Source organism: Hypanus sabinus, chromosome 14 (genome assembly GCF_030144855.1).
Source record: "Hypanus sabinus isolate sHypSab1 chromosome 14, sHypSab1.hap1, whole genome shotgun sequence".
Classification (NCBI taxonomy): Eukaryota; Metazoa; Chordata; class Chondrichthyes; order Myliobatiformes; family Dasyatidae; genus Hypanus; species Hypanus sabinus.
Window position 1 is genome coordinate 108496085 of NC_082719.1, and position 24640 is coordinate 108520724.

The 24640-nt window shown below is 44.0% G+C and overlaps 1 protein-coding gene across 3 annotated transcripts in view; it reads left to right on the forward strand.

The window, feature by feature from the left end:
* The window catches only part of slc49a3 (solute carrier family 49 member 3), a 103407-nt gene that overhangs the window by 73366 nt on the left and 5401 nt on the right, over nucleotides 1-24640 (forward strand). The window contains exon 10 of one of the 3 annotated variants that reach the window (XM_059989789.1): nucleotides 11685-11858. The exons of 1 other annotated variant lie outside the window; for it this stretch is intronic. In XM_059989789.1, coding sequence (XP_059845772.1) covers nucleotides 11685-11824 — 140 coding nt within the window. In that variant the 3' untranslated portion in view covers nucleotides 11825-11858. Of the gene's footprint in view, nucleotides 1-11684; nucleotides 16038-24640 lie in introns of those variants that run through there. One more of the 3 variants, XM_059989788.1, reaches the window with a different exon arrangement.

Sequence of the window (24640 nt, forward strand, 5' to 3'; positions counted from 1 at the left end):
CCCCTCGAGTCTGCACCGCCATTCTGAGATCATGGCTGATCATTCACTATCAATACCCAGTCCCTGCCTTGTCCCCATATCCCTTGATTCCCCTATCCATCAGATATCTATCCAGCTCCTTCTTGAAAGCATCCAGAGAATTGGCCTCCACCGTCTTCCGAGGCAATGCATTCCACACCTCCACAACTCTCTGGGAGAAGAAGCTCTTCCTCAACTCTGTTTTAAATAACTTATTCTCAATCCATGCCCTCTGGTACTAGACTCTCCCAACATCTGGAACATATTTCCTGCCTCAATCCTATCAAATCCTTTAATTATCTTAAACGTTTCAATCAGATCCCCTCTCAATCTCCTCAATTCCAGCGTGTACAAGCCCAATCTCTCCAATCTCTCTGCGTAAGACAGCCCTGCCATCCCAGGAATCAACCTAGTGAATCTATGCTGCACTTCCTCAATTGCCAGAATGTCCTTCCTTAAACCTGGAGACCAAAACTGTACACAATATTCCAGGTGTGGTCTCACCAGGGCCCTGTACAAATGCAAAAGAACATCCTTGCTCTTGTATTCAATTCCCCTTGTAACAAAGGCCAACATTCCATTTGCCCTCTTCACTGCCTGTTGCACTTGCTCATTCACCTTCATTGACTGGTGAACTAGGACTCCTAGGTCTCTTTGCATTTCTCCCTTACCTAACTCTACACCGTTCAGACAATACTGTGCCCTCTTGTTCCAGCTTCCAAAGTGGATAACTTCACATTTATTCACATTGAATGACATCTGCCAAGTATCTGCCCACTCACTCAGCCTATCCAAGTCTCCCTGTATTCTCCTAACGTCCTCTTCGCATGTCACACTGCCACCCAGTTTAGTATCGTCAGCAAACTTGCTGATATAGTTTTCAATGCCCTCATCTAAATCATTGACATAAATCGTAAAGAGCTGTGGTCCCAATACAGAGCCCTGTGGTACCCCACTAGTCACCTCCAGCCAGTCTGAGAAATACCCATTCACTGATACCCTTTGCTTTCTATCTGCCAACCAGTTTTCTATCCATGTTGAAACCCTGCCCCCAATGCCATGAGCTCTGATTTTACTCACCAATCTCCTATGTGGCACCTTATCGAATGCCTTCTGAAAATCTAGGTACACAACATCTACTGGCTTACCCTCGTCTAACATCCTTGTTACACCCTCAAAAAACTCCAACAGATTAGTCAAGCATGATTTGCCCTTGGTAAATCCATGCTGGCTCGGCCTAATCCTATTTCTGCCATCTAGATGTGCCACTATTTCATCCTTAATAATGGACTCAAGCATCTTCCCCACGACTGACGTTAGACGTTAGTTTGCAGGAGCGGATGGAAGGCTTTTGTGGAACCTCATATTCGGACAGAAGACGGATCATTATGGAAGCCAGCGTTTTCTCCTTCCCTCCCTTCTTGAAAAGTGGGACAACATTAGCCACTCTCCAATCTTCAGGAACTGATCCTGAATCTAAGGAACATTGGAAAATGATTACCAATGCATCCGCAATTTCCTGAGCCACCTCTTTTAGAACCCTCGGATGCAGACCATCTGGACCCGGGGATTTATTAGCCTTCAGTCCTACCAGTCTACTCATCACAGTTTCTTTCCTAATGTCAATCTGTCTCAATTCCTCTGATATCTTATGACCCTGGCCCATCCATACATCTGGGAGATTGCTTGTGTCCTCCCTGGTGAAGACAGATCTAAAGTATGCATTAAATTCTGTTGCCATTTCCCTGTTTCCCATAACAATTTCTCCCAATTCATTCTTCAAGGGGCCAACATTGTTCTTAACTATCTTCTTTCTCTTCACATAGCTAAAAAAGCTTTTGCTATCCCCTTTTATATTCCTGGCTAGACTGAGCTCATACCTGATTTTTTCTCTCCATATTGCTTTTTTAGTTAAGATCTGCTGTTCCTTAAAACTTTCCCAATCATCTGTATTCCCACTCATCTTAGCCCTGTCATACTTCTTTTTCTTTAATGCTATACAATCTCTGACTTCCTTTGTCAACCACTGTGGCCCCTTCCCCCTCTTTGAATCCTTCCTTCTCATTGGAATGAACTGCATTTGCATCTTTTGTATTATGCTCAAGAATATCTGCCACTGCTGATCCACTGTCTTTCCTGCCAGGGCATCCGCCCATTTAACTTTGGCCAGCTCATCCCTCATGGCTCCGTAGTCTCCTTTATTTAATTGCAACACTGACACCTCTGATCTGCCCCTATCCCTCTCAAATTGTAGATAAAAACTTATCATGTTATGATCACTACTTCCTAATGGCTCCTTTACTTCAAGATCACTTATCAATTCCTGTTCATTACACATCACCAAGTCCAAAATAGCCTCGTTCCTAGTTGGCTCAAGCACAAGCTGTTCCAAAAATACATCCCTTAGACACTCCACAAACTCCCTATACTGGGGTCCAGCACCTACCTGATTCTCCCAGTCCACCTGCATGTTGAAATCTCCCATAACGACTGCATTACCTTTAGCACATGCCAATGTTAACTCCCTAATCAACTTGTACCCAATATCCACGCTACTGTTTGGGGGCCTGTACACAACATCCATTAGGGTCTTTTTACCCTTACTGTTCCTCAGCTCAATCCACACAGACTCTACTTCCCCTGTTCCCAAGTCACCTCTTGCTAAGGACTGAATCTCATTCCTCACCAACAGGGCCACCCCACCCCCTCTTCCCATATTTCTGTCTCTATGATAGCACGTATACCCTGGTACACTCAATTCCCAGGCCTGATCCCCTTGCAGCCATGTCTCCATTACCCCAACAATATCGTAGTTCCCCATTTTCATCTGAGCTTCAAGCTCATCTGTCTTATTTCTGACACTACGCGCATTCAAGTATAGAATTCTTAGCCCATTCCTCCTCTCTTTGCTTAAAATACTGTCTACTGTACCTAACCCAGCTCCTTGAACTTCCATCGGGCTAATTGCACCCTGAATTTTGATGACCTTCTCAAGATCACCCAAACCTTGTACACATTTAACCCCATGCACCTTCTGACCAACCCTCTGGATCTGGATCCCTGCCCCCTGCACATCTAGTTTAAACCCCCCCGAGCAGCACTGGCAAATACTCCTGCAAGAATGTTAGTACCCCTCCGGTTCAGATGTAGACCATCCCTTCGAAACAGATCCCAATGTCCCTGGAACAAAGACCAATTATCCAAAAACCTGAACCCTTCCTTCATGCTCTCAGCCTCATATTAATGTGCAAAATCATTCTATTCTTCGCCTCACTCGCACGTGGCACAGGTAGCAATCCCGAGATTGTCACCCTGGAGGTCCTGCCTTTCAGCTTCACTCCTAACTCCCTGAACTCTCTAAGCAGGACCCCCTCACTCACCTTACCTACATCATTGGTCCCTACATGGACCACTACATCTGGGTTCATGCCCTCATTCTCAAGAATAGCCTGCACCCGATCTGAGATGTCCTGGACCCTGGCACCAGGGAGGCAACATGCCATCCGAGACTCCCGATCTGCCCCACAAAATCTCCTATCTGCCCCCCCTAACTATAGAGTCCCCTAAAACTATCGCTCTCTTCTCGTCCCTCCTCCCCTTTCTAGTTGAGGGTTCAACCTCTGTGCCAGAGGCAGGACCACTACAACTCATTCCTGGTAGGTCATCCCCATCAACAGTATCCAGTACGGTATACTTATTGTTAATGGGAATGGCCGCAGGGGTGCTCTGCTCTCTCTGCCTGCTCCCCCTGCCTCTCTGGACCGTCGCCCATCTGCCTACTTCTTGGTTTTTTGGTGTGACTACCTCCTGCTAACTCCTATCTATCTCTGCCTCCACCTCCCGAATGATCCGTAGTTCATCCAGCTCCTGCTCCAACTCCCTAACTCGGTCTGATAGGAGCTGCAGCTGGACGCACCTTTTGCAGGTGTGGTCATCAGAGACAACTGTGTTGACCCTGACCTCCCACATACTGCATACGGAGCACACCACTGCTCTGACTGTCTCCCCCCATACCTGAACTGGATTAATAGAATAAGTCTAAAAAGCACCTAGCGACCTTACCTTCTTCCCCTCAGCGAGCAATCACACAAGCTTACCGAAGTCCCCTTACGCCGAAGCCCACTTAGCCAAAGCCCAGGACTCTGCTTCCACGGACTCCGCTGCCCGCTCGACGCAGCGAGCGAGCTTATCTGTTAGAGTTCTTCAAGGAAGTAACAACAGAATGGACAAAGGAGAGGCAATAGATGTCATTGATTTGGATTTTCAGAAGGCATTTGATAAGGTGCCACACATGAGGCTACTTAACAAGATAAAATCCTATGGTGTTACAGGAGTGATACTGGCATGGATAGAGGAATGGCTGAAAGGCAGGAGGCAGCAAGTGGGAATAAAGGGGGCCTTTTCTGGTTGGTTGCCAGTGTCTGGTGATGTTCCTCCGGGGTCTGTATTGGGACTGCTGCTTTTCACGTTATTTGTTGATGATTTGGATAATGGAATTGATGGCTTTTTGGCAAAGTTTGTGGATGATACGAAGATAGGTGGAGGGGTAGGTAGTCCTGAGGAAGCAATCTGATTGCAGCAGGGCTTAGACAAATTGTAAAAATGTGCAAAAAGAGGCAGATGGAATATAGTGTTGGGAAATATACAATAATGCATTTTGGTAAAAGGAACAATAGTGCGGACTGTTATCTAAATGGGAAGAAAATTCAAACATCAGAGGTGCAGAGGGGTTTGGGAGTTCTCCTGGAAGACTCTCGGAAGGGTAATTTACAGGTTGAGTCTGTGGTAAAGAAGGCAAATAAAATGTAGACGTTTATTTCAAGAGGAATAAAACATAAAAGCAAGGAGATAATGCTGAGCCTTTATAAGACACTAGTCAGGCTGCAGTTGGAATACTGTCAACAGTTTAGGGCCCGATATCTCAGAAAGGAAGTGTCAGAGAGAGTCCAGGGGAGGGTCACAATGATTCCAGGAATGAAGGGGTTAACCTCTGAGCAGCGTTAGGCAGCTTTTGGGCCTGTACTCACTGGAATTTAGAAGAATGCATGGGAATCTCATTGAAATCTACAGAATGTTGAAAAGGACTAGATTGGGTGGATGTGGAGAGTTGGATCTTCTTAAAAACATTAAGATTGATAAGTCCCCAGGGCTGGATGTGATATACCCCAGGTTGCTGTGGGAAGTGATTGAGAGAAGAGATCGCTGGAGCAGTGGCTGTGGGGGAGGTGCCGGAGGATTGGAGAATTGCAAATGTAGTTCCCTTGTTTAAACAAGGTATTAGGGAGAACCCTGGGAACTATAGACCAGTGAGTCTTGCGTCAGTGGTCTGCAAACTACTGGAAAGGATTCTTGAGGATAGGATCTACAATCATTTGGAGAAGTACAGTCTATACATGGATAGTCAACATGGCTTTGTGAAGGGAAGGCCATGTCTAACAAGCCTAATTCAGTTGTTTGAAGAGGTAACAAAAGAAATTGATGAGGGTAGGGCAGTAGTTGTGGTCTACATGGATTTTAGCAAGGCATTTGACAAGGTCCCCCACGAGAGACTCATCCAGAAAGTCATGAAGCATGGGATCAGTGGAACCTTGGCTGTTTGGCTAAAAAAAATTGGCTTACAGGTAAAGGGTAGTAGTGGAAGGAAAGTATTCTGCCTGGAGGTCGGTGACTAGTGGAATGCCGCAGGGATCTGTCCTGGGACCCCTGCTATTTGTGATTTTTATAAATGACCTGAAGGTAGAGGTGGAAGGATGGGTGAGTAAGATTGCGGATGACACAAAGATTGGAGGAGTTGTGGATGGAGCTGTAGGTTGCCGAATGTTACAAGAGGATATAGACAGGCTGCAGAGTTGTGCAGAAAAGTGGCAGATAGAGTTCAATCCGGATAAGTGTGCGATGATGCATTTTGGAAGGACAAAACAGAAAGCTGAGTACAGGGTTAATGGTCGGTTACTTAAGAGTGTGGATGAACAAAGGGACCTTGGGGTGCAAATCCATACATCCTTCATGCTGCACAGGTTGATAGGATAGTTAAGAAGGCCTATGGGATGCTAGGCTTCTTTAATAAGGGGATTGAGTTCAGGAGTAGAGAGTTCATGTTGCAACTCTACAAATCTCTGGTGAGACCACACTTAGAATATTGTGTTCATTTCTGGTCACCTCATTATAGGAAGGATGTGGAAGCTATGGAGAGGGTGCAGAGGAGATTTACCAGGATGGAAAACAAGTCTTATGAGACAAGGTTAGCAGAGCTGGGACTTTTCTCTTTGGAGCATAGAAGGATGAGAGGGGACTTGATAGAGGTCTTACAGGATTATGAGAGGGATAGATAAGGTGAATAGCCAATACCTGTTTCCCAGGGCACAAATAGCAAACACCAGAGAGCAGATGTACAAAGTTAAGGGAGGGAAGTTTAGGGGAGACATCAGGGGTAAGTTTTTTACACAGAAGATTGTGAGTGCCTGGAATGACTTGCCAGGGATGATGGTGAAGACTAAAACATTAGGGGTATTTAAGAGCCTCTTGGACAGGCACATGGATGAAAGAAAAATAGAGGGTTATGGGGTAGTGTGGGTTTAGTACTTTTTTTTTAAGGAATATAGGGGTCGGCACAACATCGAGGGCCAAAGGGCCTGTACTGTGCTGTAGTATTCTAGTCTCTCGGATGTTTCCTATAGTTGGGTATCCAGAACTTGAGGGCACGGCCTCAAAATTATGGGGTGACCTTTTAGGAGAGAGGTAAGGAGGAATATTTTTAGCCAAAGAGTAGTTAATCTGTGGAATACTCTGCAATAGGCTTTAGTGGAGGCCAAGTCCATTTGTATATTTAAGGCGGAAGTTGATAAGTTTCCTGATTGGTCAGGGCATCAAAGGATATGGCGAGAAAGCAGGTGTATATGGTTGAGTGGGATCCAGGATCAGCCATGATGGAATGAGGGAGCAGTCTCAATGGGCTGAATGCAATCCAGATACTTATCCAAATTTTGCTTAAATGTTGAAATCAAACCTGTATGCACCACTTGTGCTGGCAGCTCATTCTACACCCTCACCGCCCTCTGAGTGAAGAAGTCAAAGTACATTTATTATCAAATTATGTTTGCAGTCTACATCCCTAATATTTGTCTTCCCACAGACAGCCACGAAACAGAGAAACACCATGTTCAATGATATCAAACACATAATGTGCAAAAAAAAACAAATCACATAAATGGTGAAAAATAAGTGAAAAACACAGAATATTAAATATCAAACCACAGAGACCTTGGAAACAGTCTAGGAATGTTCAGTTTATCACTGTGACATTCATTGACTGCAGGCCACAGAGCCAGTCCACCCTAATCAGAAAAGCAATAGAAAAGGGAGCAACCTGGAAGCAAAAACACATCTCAATATAAACGAGCGTCGTTTTGCGAGTAGCAGAGTGAGCCGGGAGCAGAGTGAAAGCTTAAGGGCTTGGGCTCAACGGGATTAGGTGGAAATGGGTGAGGCAAGGTAGGTTTAGTTTTCAATTTTTCCTGTTATTTGAGGAAAGGGGGAAGTGTGAGTGTGAGGGCAACTTGTTGTTCTTGGTGTCGGATGTGGGAGGTCCTGGAGTCTCCTAGCCTCCCGGACGTCCACATCTATGCCAGATGCACCAAGCTACAGCTCCTAAGGGACTGTGTTAGGGAACTGGAGCTGAAGCTTGATGATCTTCGTCTAGACAGGGAGAGTGAGGAGGTGATAGAGAGGAGTTACAGGCAGGTGGTCACACCCAGGCCACTGGAGGCAGACAGGTGGGTCACGGTTAGGAGGGGGAAGGGGAAGAGTCAGGTACCAGAAAGTACCCCAGTGGCTGTACCCCTTGGCAATAAGTACTCCTGTTTGGGTACTATTGGGGGGGGACAGCCTACCTGGGGCAAGCAACAGTGGCAGTGCCTCCGGCACAGAGTCTGTCCCTGCAGCTCAGAAGGGTAGGGAAAGGAAGAGGAAGGCAGTAGTAATAGGGGACTCGATAGTTAGGAGGTCAGATAGGCGATTCTGTGGACGCAGTCAGGAGACCCTAGATGGTAGCTTGCCTCCCTGCTGCCAGGGTCCAGGATGTTTCCGATCATGTCCAAGATATCCTGAAGTGGGAGGGTGAGGTACATATAGGTACCAGTGACACAGGTAGGAAAAGAGAAGAGGTCCTGAAAGGAGAATATAGGGAGTTAGGAAGGGAGTTGAGAAGAAGGACTGCAAAGATAGTAATCTTGGGATTCCTGCCTGTGCCACACAACAGAGTAGGAATGGAATGAGGTGGAGGATAAATGCGTGGCTGAGGGATTGGACCATGAGGCAGGGATTCAAATTTCTGGATCATTGGGACCTCTTTTGGGGCTGGTGTGACCTGTACAAAAAGGACGGGTTACACTTGAACCCTAGGGGGACCAATATCCTGGCGGGGAGATTTGCGAAGGCTACGGGGGAGACTTTAAACTAGAATGGTTGGGGGGTGGGAATCAAATTGAAGAGATTAAGAGAGAGGAGGTCAGTTCACAAATAGAGAAAGCTAGTAGACAGTGTGTGAGGGAGGATAGGCAGGTGACAGAGAAGGGGAGCACTCAGACAAAGATGTAGGGAAGAAGGAAGAAAAAGATAATAAAGTTGTTTGCACCATTAGGGATAAACAGAGAGGAAGAGGTGGAGAGTTTCTTATATATATTTTAATGCTAGGAGCATTGTAAGAAAGGGGAACGAGCTTAGAGCATGGATTGATACCTAGAAATATGATGTTGTGGCTATTAGTGAAACATCATTGCAGGAGGGGTGTGATTGGCAACTAAATATTCCTGGATTTCGTTGCTTCAGGTGCGATAGAATCGGTGGGGGGGGGGGGGGTGGGGGGAAGAGGGGGAGGTGTTGCATTGCTTGTCAGAGAAAATATTACAGCGGTGCTTTGGCAAGATAGAGGGCTTATCTAGGGAGGCTATTTGGGTGGAATTGAGGAATGGGAAAGGTGTAGTAACACTGATAGGGGTGTATTATAGACCGCCTAATGGGGAGCGTGAATTGGAGGAGCAAATTTGTAGGGAGATATCAGATATTTGTAGTAAGCACAAGGTTGTGATTGTGGGAGATTTTAATTTCCCACACGTAGACTGGGAAGCCCATTCTCTAAAAGGGCTGAATGGTTTTGAGTTTGTAAAATGTGTGCAGGGTAGTTTTTTGCAGCAATGCATAGGGGTACCAAATAGAGAAGGGGCAGTGTTGGATCTCCTGTTAGGGAATGAGATAAGTCAGGTGACAGAGTTATGTGTTGGGGAGCACTTCAAGTCCAGTGATCACAATGCCATTAGTTTCAATATAATTTAATGCTGATAAGTGTAAGGTGCTACATTTTGATAGGAATAATCAAAATAGGACATACATGGTAAATGGTAGGGCATTGAGGAATGCAGTAGAACAGAGTATCTAGGAATAATAGTGCATAGTTCCCTGAGGGTGGAATCTCATGCGGTTAGAGTGGTGAAGAAAGCTTTTGATATGCTGGCCTTTATAAATCAGCTGTACATAGAACATAGAATAGTACAGCACATTACAGGCCCTTTGGCCCACAATGTTGTGCTGACCCTCAAACCCTGCCTCCCATATAACCCCCCACCTTAAATTCCTCCATATACCTGTCTAGTTGTCTCTTAAACTTCACTAGTGTATCTGCCTCCACCACTGATTCAGGCAGTGCATTCCAGAGAGTGGATGGTGCGTGTTGGGATGTAATAGGAGTTGGGATGTAATGTTAAAATTGTACAAGGCATTGGTGAGGCCAAATCTGGAGTATTGTGTACAGTTCTGGTCACCGTATTATAGGAAAGAAGTCAACAAATTAGAGAGAGTACAGAGGAGATTTACTAGAATGTTAACACGAGTGAATCTGCAGATGCTGGAATTAAATAAAAACACAAAATGCTGGCAGAACTCAGCAGGCCAGACAGCATCTATGGGAGGAGGTAGTGACGACGTTTTAGGCCGAAACCCTTCATCAGGAGTCTCCTGATGAAGTGTTTCGGCCCAAGACGTTGTCACTACCTCCTCCCGTTGATGCTGTCTGGCCTGCTGAGTTCTGCCAGCATTTTGTGTTTTTATTAGAATGTTACCTGGGTTTCAGCACCTAAGTTACAGAGAAAGGTTGAACAAGTTAGGTCTTTTTTCTTTGAAGCATAGAAGGTTGAGGGGGGACTTGATAGAGGTATTTAAAATTATGAGGGGGATAGATAGAGTTGACGTGGATAGGCTTTTTCCATTGAGAGTAGGGGAGATTCAAACGAGGACATGATTTGAGAGTTAAGGGGCAAAAGTTTGGGGTAACACGAGGGGGAACTTTACTCAGAGAGTGGTAGCTGTGTGGTACGAGCTTCCAGTAGAAGTGGTAGAGGCAGGTTCGATTTTGTCATTTAAAAAAAAATTGGATAGTTATATGGACAGGAAAGGAATGGAAGGCTATGGGCTGAGTGTAGGTAGGTGGGACTAGGTGAGAGTAAGCATTTGGCATGGACTAGAAGGGCCGAGATGGCCTGTTTCCGTGCTGTAATTGTTATATGGTTATAGAGTCCAATCCTCAAACGCGTTGCCCAAGATCCAAGACTTCAGCAGCGTTGAAGGAGAGGAAGAGATAGACCGGTCAAATACAGGCAGTCGGCACTGAATACCCACTTGCATTCCACTCTCATCCTCGTTGATTTCAATCTTGCTCAACACTTTCATCAGTGAGGTGGCGAGGAATGGAATCTCCCCTCATGTTCCCCTTAAATATTTCACCTTTCACCCTTAACCCTTGACCTCTGGTTGTAGTGTTACCCAATCTCATTGGAAAGAGCCAGCTTGCATTTACCCCATCTGTACCCTTCATAATTCTGTATACCTCCATCAAATCTCCTCTCAGTCTCCTATGGCTCTGGGGAATACAGTCCAAACTTATTCAAACTTACCCTGTAAGTCAGGTCCTCCAGACCTGGAAACATCCTTGTAAAGTTTCTCTGCACTCTTTCAATCTTAGTGACATCTTTCCTGAAGGTAGGTGACCAGACCGGTGTCCTGCTAATCACTCCTGATATCCTGTATGCTGTCTGTACCATCCCATCCACTTGTGTTTCCTCCTTCAGGGATTTCAAAACCACAGTCGCTCAGTTCCTTCATCTCCCCTGACACTTCCATGTGACATCGCCCTGCACGGCTGTTATGGAGTATGTGGTGGGGGGCATGTTGTCTCGCTGTGGTAGGGGGCATGATGTCTCGCTGTGGCGTGGGGCAGGGAGGATGTCTCACCATGTCATGGGGATCAGCGTGGGTTTGGGGCAGGTGGGAGTCATCACGCCGCAGTGTGGGCCATGGGTGAGTGCTGTTGCTCGTGTCTGCTCAGAACATGAAGCTTTACACTTCATAATCAGCAGTGATTTGCTGTGGATAATAGTTCACAAAAATCAACAATGTCATTTCCAGTACACAAGTGTAAAGGAGAACAAAATAATTGTTCCTGTGAATCCAATGCAGCACAAAAAGCACACTAAGCTGAAGAACACAATAAAAATGGACTAAGTATAAATAAATAAATATATGAGATAGCTTATATACATATAATTGTATGTCCATAAAGTGATGCTAGGCACAGCAGTGTCTGTACATAAAGGTGACTGTTATTTTTCTATCAATAGTTCCTACATTGGTAATGGCTGCTGTCTGTAGTCTGGAGGCTTGCTGCTTTGCTCTCTTCTTCCACACAGCGTACAAGCGAGTCAGCGCTGAAGACTACAGTGAAGAGACTTCCCTTCTTGATGAACGAGCAACTGAATAATCACATGTTTACAGGGACCATCCTTTTCCTGGAGGCTAGTAGAATAATTATTTTAGGGAGATTTTATTGACATTTGTGAATAATATTGAACTGATTTTATGAATCACAAGGACACTGGCAAACTCTATATTTCCTAATCAATGTATGCTTGACCCAGGTAATTTTTTTTACCTTTGATTTTTCTAATGCACTCTTTTTAACATATTTTTGTATGTCGATTTTTCTTAAACGTACAAAGTTTTGTGATGAAGCCAGATTTGATTTCTGTTAATTTGGTTGTTGGGATTGTGAATGAGGATAGATTTTGTGAAATAATTGATCACACATTTGGACTCTGGTTGAGAATATGGCATCTCACAAGCTGCTTGGTATGTGCCAACTGCGTCTTCTGTGTGAAAATGATTTCTGCACGTCCATGAAATAACTTTTGATAACAGAGCACCAGTTCTGGAAGGCAAAATTGTGAAGAATTCAAGCAGGCTCTTTGGAAACAAACACATGTAAATGAACAAACAAAGGATTAAAATATGAATTAGAATGTAATTAGTAAAGTGACGAGATGCTCACTCAGATAATGCTCCTAATATGTCCTGTACCAGCTGGCAGGGTACAGTAATGCAGAGGAGAGAGGAGTTGAGCACACCCTCTTTTAATCCTTGTGCACACAGTGAGACCATAAGACATAGGAGCAAAATTAAGCCATTCGGCCCATTGAGTCTGCTCTGTAAACACATGAGGGCACAAACTTAGGACACACTGTCACCAAATGAGGACTGGTTGGACAAGGCTGGGTTCCTTCAGTAGAAGTACCTTCTGTAAATATTGAATACAGTCATTAAGAAGTCATTGGGCAGGAGGTGAAGGAGCTGGAGAAAACACTTCAAAATGTTTTGCAAAGAAAATACTGAGGAATTTGTAAGTCCAGAAAAAAGGGAGAAAACTGGTGTCAGTCAAAGGTGGGACAAGAGCAAGAGAGTTTCTTTATTGATAAAGCAGCATAACTGAGTTAATTATTAGTGTTTTTGCAGCTATATTGAAATATTGGAAATTAGAAATATCAGCTGGACTGATATTTAGCTCTGAGACAGAAGAATATGGCTTCAGACATCAGTACGTGACGTATGCGTAGATTCACGGAGGGAGAATGAATGGATTGGTTTCATTGGGTTTTTAGAGCCCAACATTATTTGTGATGTTTGCAAGGTTACAGGAACAACTGGATCATTCATTGTTGCAATATTCTCAGATGGAGGTAACTATGTGCAAATAATTTATCATTTCTGCATTTCAGTAGTTCTTCCAAAGGGTTGTGGATTAGTTTGAGGATTTTGATGAATGGTAGTTGATAGTTTTTCCTGCCACTTCATTGCATTTACCTGTTGATCTGGGTGCCATGTTTACATTCGCCAGGCACGATCATGGTGCAAGTGTAGTCATAGGGCCTGGTATGGTTATGGTGCCAGGCATGGTTATGGCTCTGGGCACTCTCACCATGCCAGGCGTGATTATTGCACCAAGACCAGTCACTGTGCCAGGTGTGATTATGGCACCAGGCACGGTCACCATACCAGGCAAGACAGTGCCAGGTGCAGTCACCATGCCGTGAGTGGTCACAGTCCCAGGTGTGGTTATGGCACCAGGTACAATGTGGAAAATGCACAGAACAATAAGGATTAGTTTCTTATTCCCATTCCTATCCTAAGATGGTTTGGATAGTGGCTAAAGTTTTCAAATTGCATTAGATTATACAGTGTTCCCATAGAATCAATTTAGCCCCTGTTTGAAGTGTGTGTAAGTCTGTTCTGTGGTTTTCCAGTAACTGTTTCAGCACTATTATTTCAGGTTGCTCTGTGCTTCACTTGCACACTCCTATTTCTACTGGCCCTATGAATTGCTGGTTTGGTTCAAATTGGGACATTGCTACTTTGGAAGGAAGTGGTCCAGGGAAGGAGGGACCTTGTGGATATGGAGAGCTTGGATTGTTTTCCACAGAGAAGAACATGTTGAAAGGAGAGTTAATACATGTTTAAGAACCTTCAGGGCTCTAGAGAACCTTTTTATAAAATGCTTCTGCTGGCAGAGGGGTTAAGAACCAGGCGGGAGCTGGAAAATATTATTTAGCAATTTCATCGGCCATTGAAAAAGAGGTGGTAGATTAAATCACAGACAATTCATTTGGTAGCAATAGGTATACATTTGATATAGTTACAAGCATTCTGGCATGACCCCAATGCCAATTACCTATGTGCTGAAGGGTTTTTCCGTACCACTGTGTACAGCATTGTGACCATGTTTCCACGTTTGGAGCAGGAGGTGTCTGACTATTGGACCTTCAGAGGCCCCTCATTCCTACATCTGGTTTCCACATTAGGACAGGGCATTTTTTTGCCATCTCCATTTGTGAGAGCTGCCTGTTTTTGAAATTCCACTGGCCTATAATTAGAAAATAAACCTATCATATTTAATGTTCCTGCCCCTGTTTCTTGTGGAACCATTTGGGTAGGACAGTAGGTGAGGCACAAGTTGAACTTTGATCTTATAGAATGGCCAAGATGATTCAATGACTGGTATAGCCTCTCTTTATTGTTCTTTTCTAATGCTGAGTGTCTAGGGATTATATGTCCAATGAATCAGTGTTTGTCTTTGGAGAGTTTTGTGCAAACAGATTATTTGTTGGCTGTACCCAACCTCACAGCTGCCCTCAAGTGGAATTTATTGTTCCTTACAGGTGATGTGTGCACTCTAATTCCATTAGTTTGAAATTTATTCCTACTTAGTGTAGATTTTCTTTGACACCACCCCCTCCCCCAAGCCACTGCCTAATTTCAAGTTAAAGACCCTTCATTCCAACCCTGTTCCATTTCTAGTTCAGGTATCAAATATCTCTGTTTACTTTTGTTTAATTTTCTGACCATGTGCTAAAATGATCTGTGCACATGGTTGGTGTGAGGAAGCAAATTTTATTCTGTGTGTGTGTGCACATGCTCAGTACGTTCTGGAGTTTAGAGTTCAATCCTGACATCTCCTGTAAGGAGTCTCTGTACATCCTCCTCGTGGAATGTGTGGGTTTCCTCCCACTGTCCAAGATGTACTGGGTAGGTCATAGATATTTGTAAATGACCCCATGATTAGGTGAGGGTTAATCAGCCTAATCCATGCTGTATTGCTAAATAAATAAATAATAAACAGCATGGAATAACTTGTAAAAATCACTGTGACATTATCTTCAAATCAGTAATGAAATTTCAAGCAATGCTGGAAATCTGGAGCAACAGACATGAACGGGAAGAACTCTGTAAGTCAGGCAGAAACTGATGTGAAGTGAACCAGTCCATATTTTGGCCCAGGACTCGTCAGGACTGGAAAGAAAGAGGACTGAAGCCAGAAGTTTTGTTTGGTTGTTCATTCAAATCAATACAACGTCGGTTTTAAAATCTCAGGCTGCTATGATTATGTACAGACCTTTGTTGAATTATCAACACACATTTCAAATGTATTTTCCAAACTGTTTGCCTTGCCTTCATTTGTTCAGCTGGTACTGACATTGTATGTGTGGCTTTTTGTATAGTTTGCTTTAAATCTTTTTACCTGTCATTGTTCCCTGCCTGGGCTTTGTAGTTCCTTATCTGTAAAGTTCATAGATATTTGCCTGACCTGAGCAAGATTATTCAGCTGTGGAATCTGCACAAGTTGAACCCTGATCGTTGAGCTCTGTAGGACAATTCAGCACTGTGAATCACTGAATTATTGGGACCAGTTTGTTTCTCCAGTGTTTCTACAGCTACAGATAGGCTACTTACCCCTCGAGATGTAAGTAGCTTCTCAATGGTGATGGGTAGTCTGAGTGTGGGAAGTGGCAAGAGGCTTAGGTGTTAAAGGCACTCAGTGTGTAAGCCATTGACATGGAGAACTCATCCTGGGGTGAATAAGGTATTTTGTTACATTAATGAATAAAATAATAACCAGTTTGCTGCTAATTTTGTTTTAGATTTATACATTTTAGTCATCTATTTCTGAAGAAACAGGTTAATATAGAGTTAAAGACCCATGTTTTTTGTTTCTGAAAGTTAGCTGCTGAACACAAATCTGAGTCTGAACTGTTGCCTTTAGCAAGAGAATCAGTCCGGCCATTCTGATGTCGGCTACCTGTTTGAATTGGAGATTTAAAATGTGAATGAATGTGTTTTCTAGTCCCAGTACCCTGACAATTGAAGCTCTCACTCGGAGACTGGCAATTTCCATCTTGTTATTGAAGTGCCTCCACTCGGTTTTAATCGCTAACACATCATAAACTTGAAGCTTGATTTGATCATCAGAATTGGGATTGTGAATTCCCACCTGTATTGGAGCCAGGCAATAACCTGCATGGGCTAATGTTGTCTGTTGTCATAAGACCACAAGACATAGAGCAGAATTAGGCCTTTCAGCCCATCAAGTCCTATCTGCAATTCCATTATGGCTAATTCTGGATCCCACTCAACCCTGTACACTTGCCTTCTCACTATATCCTTTGATGTCCTGACCAATCAGGAAACAATCAACTTCTGGCTTAACTATACTCAATGACTTGGCCTCCACTGTGATCTGTTGTAGAGCATTCCACAGACTTACTATTCTCTGGCTAAAAAAATTCCTCCTTACCTCTGTTCCAAAAGGTCCCTCAATTTTGAGACTGTGCCCTCTAAATCTGGATACCTCCACCAAAGTAAACACCCTCTCCACATCCAACTTACCTAGTCCTTTAAGCATTCTAATGGTTTCAATGAGATCCCCCCCCCCCACCGTATTTTTCTAAATTCCAGCGACAGAGGCCCAAAGCTGCCAAATGCTCCTCATATGATAACCCCTTCATTCCCAGAATCATCCCCATGAACCTCCTCTGGACTCCATCCAATGACAACACATCCTTTCTGAGATAAGGGGCCCAAAACTGTTGACAATACTCCAAGTGCAGCCTGACTAGTGTTGTATAAAGGCTCAGCATCATGTCCTTGCTTTTATATTCTATTGACCTTGAAATAAATGCCAACATTGCATTTGCCTTCTTTACCACAGACTCAACCTGTAAGTTAACCTTCTGGGAGTCTTGCACAAGGACTCCTAAGTCATTTTCCAGAGGTCCCATATCAACTCCCGCCTCCTGTTTTGTATAACTGGAAAAAAAACCTTTAGGTATCCTGCTTTGTATTATTGGCTAATCTGCCCTCGTATTTCACCTTTTCCTTTGTAACATCTTTACTTGCCCTTTGTCAGATTTTAAATGCTTTCCAATCAACCAACTTCCCACTCACTTTTGCTACCTTATATGCCCTTTCCATGATTTTTATGCTTAACCAGCCAAGGTTGCCTACTCCTGCAATATGAGAACTATTACTTCTGTGGGAATTATGTATCCTGTGCGTTGTGAACTATTCCCAAACTTCAGCCATCTCTGTTCTGCCAGTATCCCCCTCCAATTAACCTGGGCAAGCTCCACTCTCGTGCCTTTCAGAAAAATATGCAAGGAGATAGTGGAAACATATTTCATGACAGGTACCAGTGATATTCTTCTCCATGAATTGTCATCTTGTCATGGTGGAGAAGCTTGTGTGGTCCTGAGATTCCGAGAGCAATGCCGTCTGGAGCTATGCTTCCGGTAGGGACACCCATCGTGGTAAGGTCAAAGGTGAGGTCCCTGACAAAGAACTGTTCACCAAGACCTCAATGGTGGAACAGGCGGATGAAGTTACTTTGAACTCAACGGCTGTGAAGGCAGGTGAAAGCTGCAACAAATCCCAATCGTCGTGGTTTCCATGCCACTGGAATCGGTTGATTGTGAAGTATCGTGTGCTTCTTGGAGTGCAATATCAAGTACATATCAAACAAGTACACGCACAGGCGTCTTGGCTCTGTGATAGATCAACAGAATGAAGACCATCATCCTCGGCCTCGAGGGATAGCCACGACAAAACTGTAGATAGGAAAGATGAGAAGGTCGTGAAGAGAGATTTTAGGGCACTAGATAGAAAGCTGAACACCAGGGTACTAATTTGGATTGCTGCTTGTGCCACACACCAGTGAGAGCCAGAATAAGGATGATTTGGAAGATGAATGCATGGCTGAGGGACAGGTGCAGGGTTCAGATCATTGGAATCACTGGATCATTGGATCACTGGAGAAGTGACAACCTATACAAAAGGAGTCAGGTTACACCAGAACCTGAGGGAGACCAATTCCTTTTGAGCAGGTTTGCTAGAGCTGTTTAAGAGGATTTAAACTTAATTTGGCAGGTGATAGGAACCAGACTGATGGGGCAGAGGCTGGGGTAGTTGGGTTACAGACAAAGAAAATGTGTAGAGACACCTAGCAAGGAGAGGCCGATAACAGGACAATATTGCAGTCAACGGGATGAAATACAATGTAAAAGGCAGACAAAATTGAAAAGGGTGAATACAGGACTGAAGGAGATATATTTGAATACACACAATATATGGAATAAGGTATAGATGAACTTGTAGTACAGTTACAGACTGATGTGTATGACATTGTGGGCATCACTGAATCATGGCTGAAAGAATATTATATCTGGGAGTTTAATGTCCAATGATACACATTGTATCAAAAGAACAGGCAGGTAGGCAGTGGGGTTGGAATGGCTCTGTGGGTAAAAGAAAATCAAATCTTTAGAAAGAGGTGACATAGTATCGGATGGTGTGGAATCACTGTGGGTAGAGCAAAGGAACTACAAGGGTAAAAAGAAAGTAATAGGAGATATATATAAACCCACAAACAGTAGTGAGGATGTGGGCTACAAATTACAACAGGAAAATGGTCAAAAGGGTAAAGTTACAATAGTCATTGGGGAATCACAATATGCAGGTAGACTGGAAAAACTGGATTGGTGCTGGATCCTAAGAGGGGGAAGTTTGAAGAATGCCTACGAGATGGCTTTAAAGAGCAGGTCATGGTAGAGCCCCCTGGGGAACCAGTTATTCTGCATTTGGTGTTGTGCAATGAACTGGAATTGATTAGAGAGCTTAAGGTAAAGGAACCCTTATGAGTAAGTGATCGTAATATAATGGAATTCACCATGAAATTTCAGAAGTCCCAAGTATCTTTGCATCTCAGGTTTTTGTATTTTCTCTCCATTTAGAAAACAGCATTTTCATTTCTTCTACCAAAGTGCATGACCACACACTCCCTAACACTGTATTCCACCAGAGAAAGCAGGACCTCCCAGTGGCCACACATTTTAATTCCACGTCCTATTCCCATTTTGATATGTCTATCCATGGTCTCCTGTTCTGTCAAGATGAAGCCACGCTCAGGGTGGAGGAACAACACCTTATATACTGGCTGGGTAGCCTCCAACCTGATGGCATGAACATTGACTTCTCTAACTTCCGTTAATGCCCCTCCTCCCCTTCTTACCCCATCCCTGACATATTTAGTTGTTTGCCTGTTCTCCATCTCCCTCTGGTGCTGCCCTCCCCCTTTCTTTCTCCCTAGGCCTCCCGTCCCATCATCCTTTCCCTTCAGCTCTGTATCACTTTCGCCAATCACCTTTCCAGCTCTTAGCTTCATCCCACCCCCTCCGGTCTTCTCCTATCATTTCGCATTTCCCCCTCACCCCACTACTTTCAAATCTCTTGGTATCTTTCCTTTCAGTTAGTCCTGATGAAGGGTCTCAGCCCGAAACATTGACAGTGCTTCTCCTTATAGATGCTGCCTGGCCTGCTGCGTTCCACCAGCATTTTGTGTGTGTTGACTGTATTCCACCTGCCACTTTGGCTATTCTCCAAATCTGTCCAGTCCTTCTGTGGCCTCTCTACTTCCTCAAAACTGCCTGCCCCTCCACCTATCTTCATGTTGTCCACAAACTGAAACAAAACCATCAATTCTGTCATTCAAATCATTGACATTTAACATAAAAAGAATTGGTCCCAACACTGACTCGTGTGGAGTACCACCAGTAACCAGCACCCAACCAGAAAAGGTTCCCTTTATTCCCGCTCTGTGCCTCCTGCCAATCAACCTATGCCTAATCCATGCTAGTATTTTTCCTGTAAGTCATTTTCATAACTTGTTAAGCAGCCTCATATCAAAGGCCTTTGAAAATCAAGTACACAACAACTGATTCACCTTCGGCTATTCTGCTTATTATTTATCAAAGAATTCCAACAGGTTTATCAGGCAAGATTTTCCCTTGAGGAAACCATGCTGACTATGGCCGTTTTTATCATGTGCCTCCAAGAACCCTAAGGCCTCATTCTTAATGAGGAGCATTAGCCATGATCTTTGAATCCTCGTTGGCTGCAGAGGAAGTGCCGGAGGACTGGAGAATGGCAAATGTAGTTCCCTTGCTTAAAAAAAGGTAATAGGGAGAAACCTGGGAACTATAGACCGATGAGTCTTACGTCAGTGGTATGCAAACTACTGGAAAGGATTCTTAAGGATAGGATCTATGAGCATTTGGAGAAATACAGTCTACTCATGGATAGTCAACATGGCTTTGTGAAGGGAAGATCGTGCCTCACGAGCCTGATAGAGTTTTTTGAAGAAGTAACAAAAGAAATTGATGAGGGTCGGGCCGTGGATGTGGTCTACATGGACTTTAGCAAAGCATTTGACAAGGTCCCTCATGAGAGACTCATCCAGAAAGTCATGAGGCTTGGCTGTTTGGATAAAAAAATTGGCTTAAAGGAAGAAAGCAGAGGGTAGTTGCAGAAGGAACGTATTCTGCCTGGAGGTCAGTGACTAGTGGAGTGCCTCAGGGATCTGTCCTGGGACCCCTGCTATTTGTGATTTTTATAAATGACCTGGATGTTGAGGTGGAAGGATGGGTGAGTAAGTTTGCGGATGACACAAAGATTGGAGGAGTTGTGGATGGAGCTGTAGGTTGTTGAAGGTTACAAGAGGATATAGACAGGCTGCAGGGTTGGGCAGAAAAATGGCAGATGGATTTCAATCCGGACAAGTGCGAGGTGATGCATTTTGGAAGGACAAACCAGAAGACTGAGTACAGGATTAATGCTCAGTTACTTAAGAGTGTGGATGAACAAAGGGACCTTGGGGTTCAAACCCATGCATCCCTCAAGGTCGCTGCACAGGTTGGTAGGGTAGTTAAGAAGCCCTATTGGGTGCTAGGCTTCATTAACTGGGGGATTGAGTTCAAGAGTAGAGAGGTCATGGTGCAACTCTACAAATCTCTGGTGAAAAAGATGGTGTGTGTCTGACAAGAGGATACTGTCCAAGTTGCATGCCATCTTGGACAATGACTCCCATCCACTCCATAATGTACTGGTTAGGCACAGGAGTACATTCAGCCAGAGACTCATTCCACCAAGATGTAACACAGAGCATCATAGGAAGTCATTCCTACCTGTGGCCATCAAACTTTACAACTCCTTCCTAGGAGTGTCAGACACCCTGAGCCAATAGGCTGGTCCTGGACTTATTTCCAATTGGCATGATTAACTTATTATTATTTAATTATTTAGGGTTCTGTATTGCTATATTTCTTCACTATTCTTGGTTGGTGCAGCTGTAGCGAAACCCAATTTCCCTCGGGATCAATAAAGTATGTCTGTCTGTCTGTCTGAAACCGCAGTTAAAGTATTGTGTTCAGTACTGGTCACCTCATTAAAGGAAGGATGTGGAAGCTATGGAGAAGGTGCAGAGGAGATTTACCAGTATGTTGCCTGGATTGGAGAATAAGTTATATGAAGCAAGGTTAGCAGAGCTGGGACTTTTCTCTTTGGAGCGTAGAAGAATGAGAGGGGACTTGATAGAGGTCTACAAGATTATGAGAGGCATATATAGGGTAGATAGTCAGTACCTGTTTCCCAGGGCACCAATATCAAACACCAGAGGGCATATGTACAAAATTAAGGGAGGTAAGTTTAAGGGAGACAACAGGGGTAAGTTTTTTTACACAGAGAGTTGTGAGTGCCTGGAGTGACTTGCCAGGGATGGTGGTGAAGACTAAAACATTAGGGGTATTTAAGAGCCTCTTGGACAGGCACATGGATGAAAGAAAAATGGAAGATTTGGGGTAGTGTGGGTTTAGTACTTTTTTCTAAGGATTATATGGGTCGGCACAACATGGAGGGCTGAAGGGCCTGTACTGTGCTGTAGTGTTCTATGGTTAATAATCAACTCCAACATCTTCCCAACCACTAAGACAGATTAACTGGCCTATATTTTCCTTCTGCCTCTCTCCCTCCTTGAAGCTGAGAAGCAGGACCTCCAGTGCAGTAATTTCCGGATTGCTACCTGTGCTACATGCCAGTGAAGGTCAAAACAGGATGATTTGGCAGATTAATGAGTGGCTGAGAAGCTGAGGCCGGGCTTCAGGTTCTTAGATCACTGGGATCTCTTGTAGGGGGAGATATGACCTGTACCTAAGGGTGTTAAATATTCTCATGGGCAGGTTTATTAGAGCTGTTGGGGAGGGTTTAAACTAATTTGGCGAAGTTGTTGGCTACAGTAAACTGGAAGGAAATGCTGGCAGAAATGACAGCAGAGCAGCAATTGCATGAGTTTCTAGGAAAAATGAGGGAGGTGCAGGATAGATGTATTCCAAAAGCAAAGAAATAATCAAATGGCAAAACAGTACAACCGTGGACAAAGGAAATCGAAGCAAGGGCATACAACAAAGCAGAAAATAAACAGGAAGATAGAGGATTGGGAAGCTTTTAAAAGCATACAGAAAGCATCTAAAAGAATCATTAGGAGGGAAAAGATGAAATATGAGAGCAAGTTAGCAAACTATCAAAGTGGATAGTAAAAGTTTGTTCAAGTATGTTAAAAGTAAAAGAGAAACGTGAGTGGATATAGGACCACGAGAAGATGAGGCAAGAGAAATAATAACGGGACAAGGAAGATGAACTAAATGAGCATTTTGCATCAGTCTTCACTGTGGAAGACACTAGCAGTGTTCCAGATGTTGAAACATCTGACAAACCTGTTGGAATGCTTTGAGGAGATTACAAGTAAGATAGATAAAGGGAATATAGTGAATGTTGTATATTTTAGATTTTCAGAAGGCCTTTGACTAGTTGCCACAGGAAAATTACTAATATGGTTAGAGCTTTGGCTGATTGGTGGGAGGCAGTGAGTGGGAATAAAAGGATCCTTTTCTGGTTGGCTGCCAGTGACTAATGGTGTTCCGCAGCGGTTGGTGTTGGGACCACTTCTTTTTGTGCTGTATATAATTTATTTAGATGATGGAATAGGTGGAATTATTGCCAAGTTTGCAGATGATACAAAGATTGTTGGAGGGGTAGGTAGTGTTGAGAAAACAGGTAGGATGCAGAAGGGCTTAGACAGATTAGGAGATTGGACGAGAAACTGGAAAATGAAATACAATGTTGGAACATGGTCATACACTTTGGTAGTAGAAATAAATGTGCAGATTATTTTCTAAGTGGGGTGGGGGAGGTTGATCCAAAAATCTGAGATGCAGAGGGATTTGGGAGTCCTTGTGCAGAACCCAGTAAAGGATAACTTGCAGGTTGAGTCGGTGATGAGAAAGGCAAATGCCACGTTATCATTCATTTCAACAGGTCTAGAATACTGGAGCAGACATGTGATGCCCAGGCTTTTTAAAGAACTGGTGAGGCCTCATCTTGAGTATTGAGAACGGGTTTGGGCTCCTTATCTAAAAGATATGCTGGCATTGGAGAGGGTTCAGGGGAGGTTCACAAGGATGATTCCAGGAAGGAAAGCATTATAATATGAGGAATGTTTGATGGCTTTGGGCCTGTATTGTAGAAGAATGGGTGGGGTGGTGGTGGGGGGGGGGGAATCTCTTTGAAACCTTTAGAATGTTGAAAGGCCTCAACGGAGTAGATGTGCCTCTGACATCTGCCTTATACAACCTCTGACTTAAATATACATAAAGTCTTGGCCTCCACAGTTGCCTATAGCAAAGAATCCCACCAACTAACCATACTCTGGCTGAAGAAAATCATCCTCATCTCCATTTTGAAAGGAAGCCCATCAATTCTGAGGTGGTGTCCTCTGCCTTTAGACTCCTCCAGTATAGAAAACATCCTCTCCACATCCACTCTATCAAGGTCTTCGAACATTTCATAGGTTGCAATGAGGCTGCCCTCATTCTTCTGAACTCCATTGAACACAGACCCAGAGTCATCGAACACCCTTCATATGACAAGCTGGTATCAGTGTTGTGAACTTTCTTCGAACCCTGTCCAGTTTCAGCACATCTTTTCTAAGATAAGGAGTCCAAAACTGCTCATGATACACCAAATGCAGCCTCACCAATGCTTTATAGAGCCTCAACATTACATCCTTGCTTTTATATTCTAGTCCTCTTGAAATGAATGCTAACATTGCATTTGCCTTCCTCACCACTGATTTAACCTGCAAATTAACTGGTGCACCAATTGTGAGTTGGAGAACTCCGAGAGACGTGGCGGAGCACAGGTCTGGGAGTGAAGTTTACAAGGGGAAAGCTTCGCGGGAACTTGCCTATAACGGCACACCAATCGTGAGTTGCAGAGCAGGGAAGGTTCAGGCACAAAAGGGAGACACTGCACAGCAGAGCGATCATTGACAGAATGGTCTGAGGCAGAGTGGTAGGGCTTTGGCTCATTCGGGCTTCAGCGAGCTAAGTGGGTAGGTGGACTTTTTTTTCCCTTGCATTTTTTTTGGAGGAATGGAGAGCATATCTGTACGGTTAGTACTTTGCTCTGGGTGTCATGTGGAAATCCTGGGATTTTTTAGGTCTCCCAGATGGCCACATCTGCACAAGGTGCACCAAGATGCAGCTTCTGAGAGGCCGTGTTAGGGATCTGGAGCTGAGGCTTGATG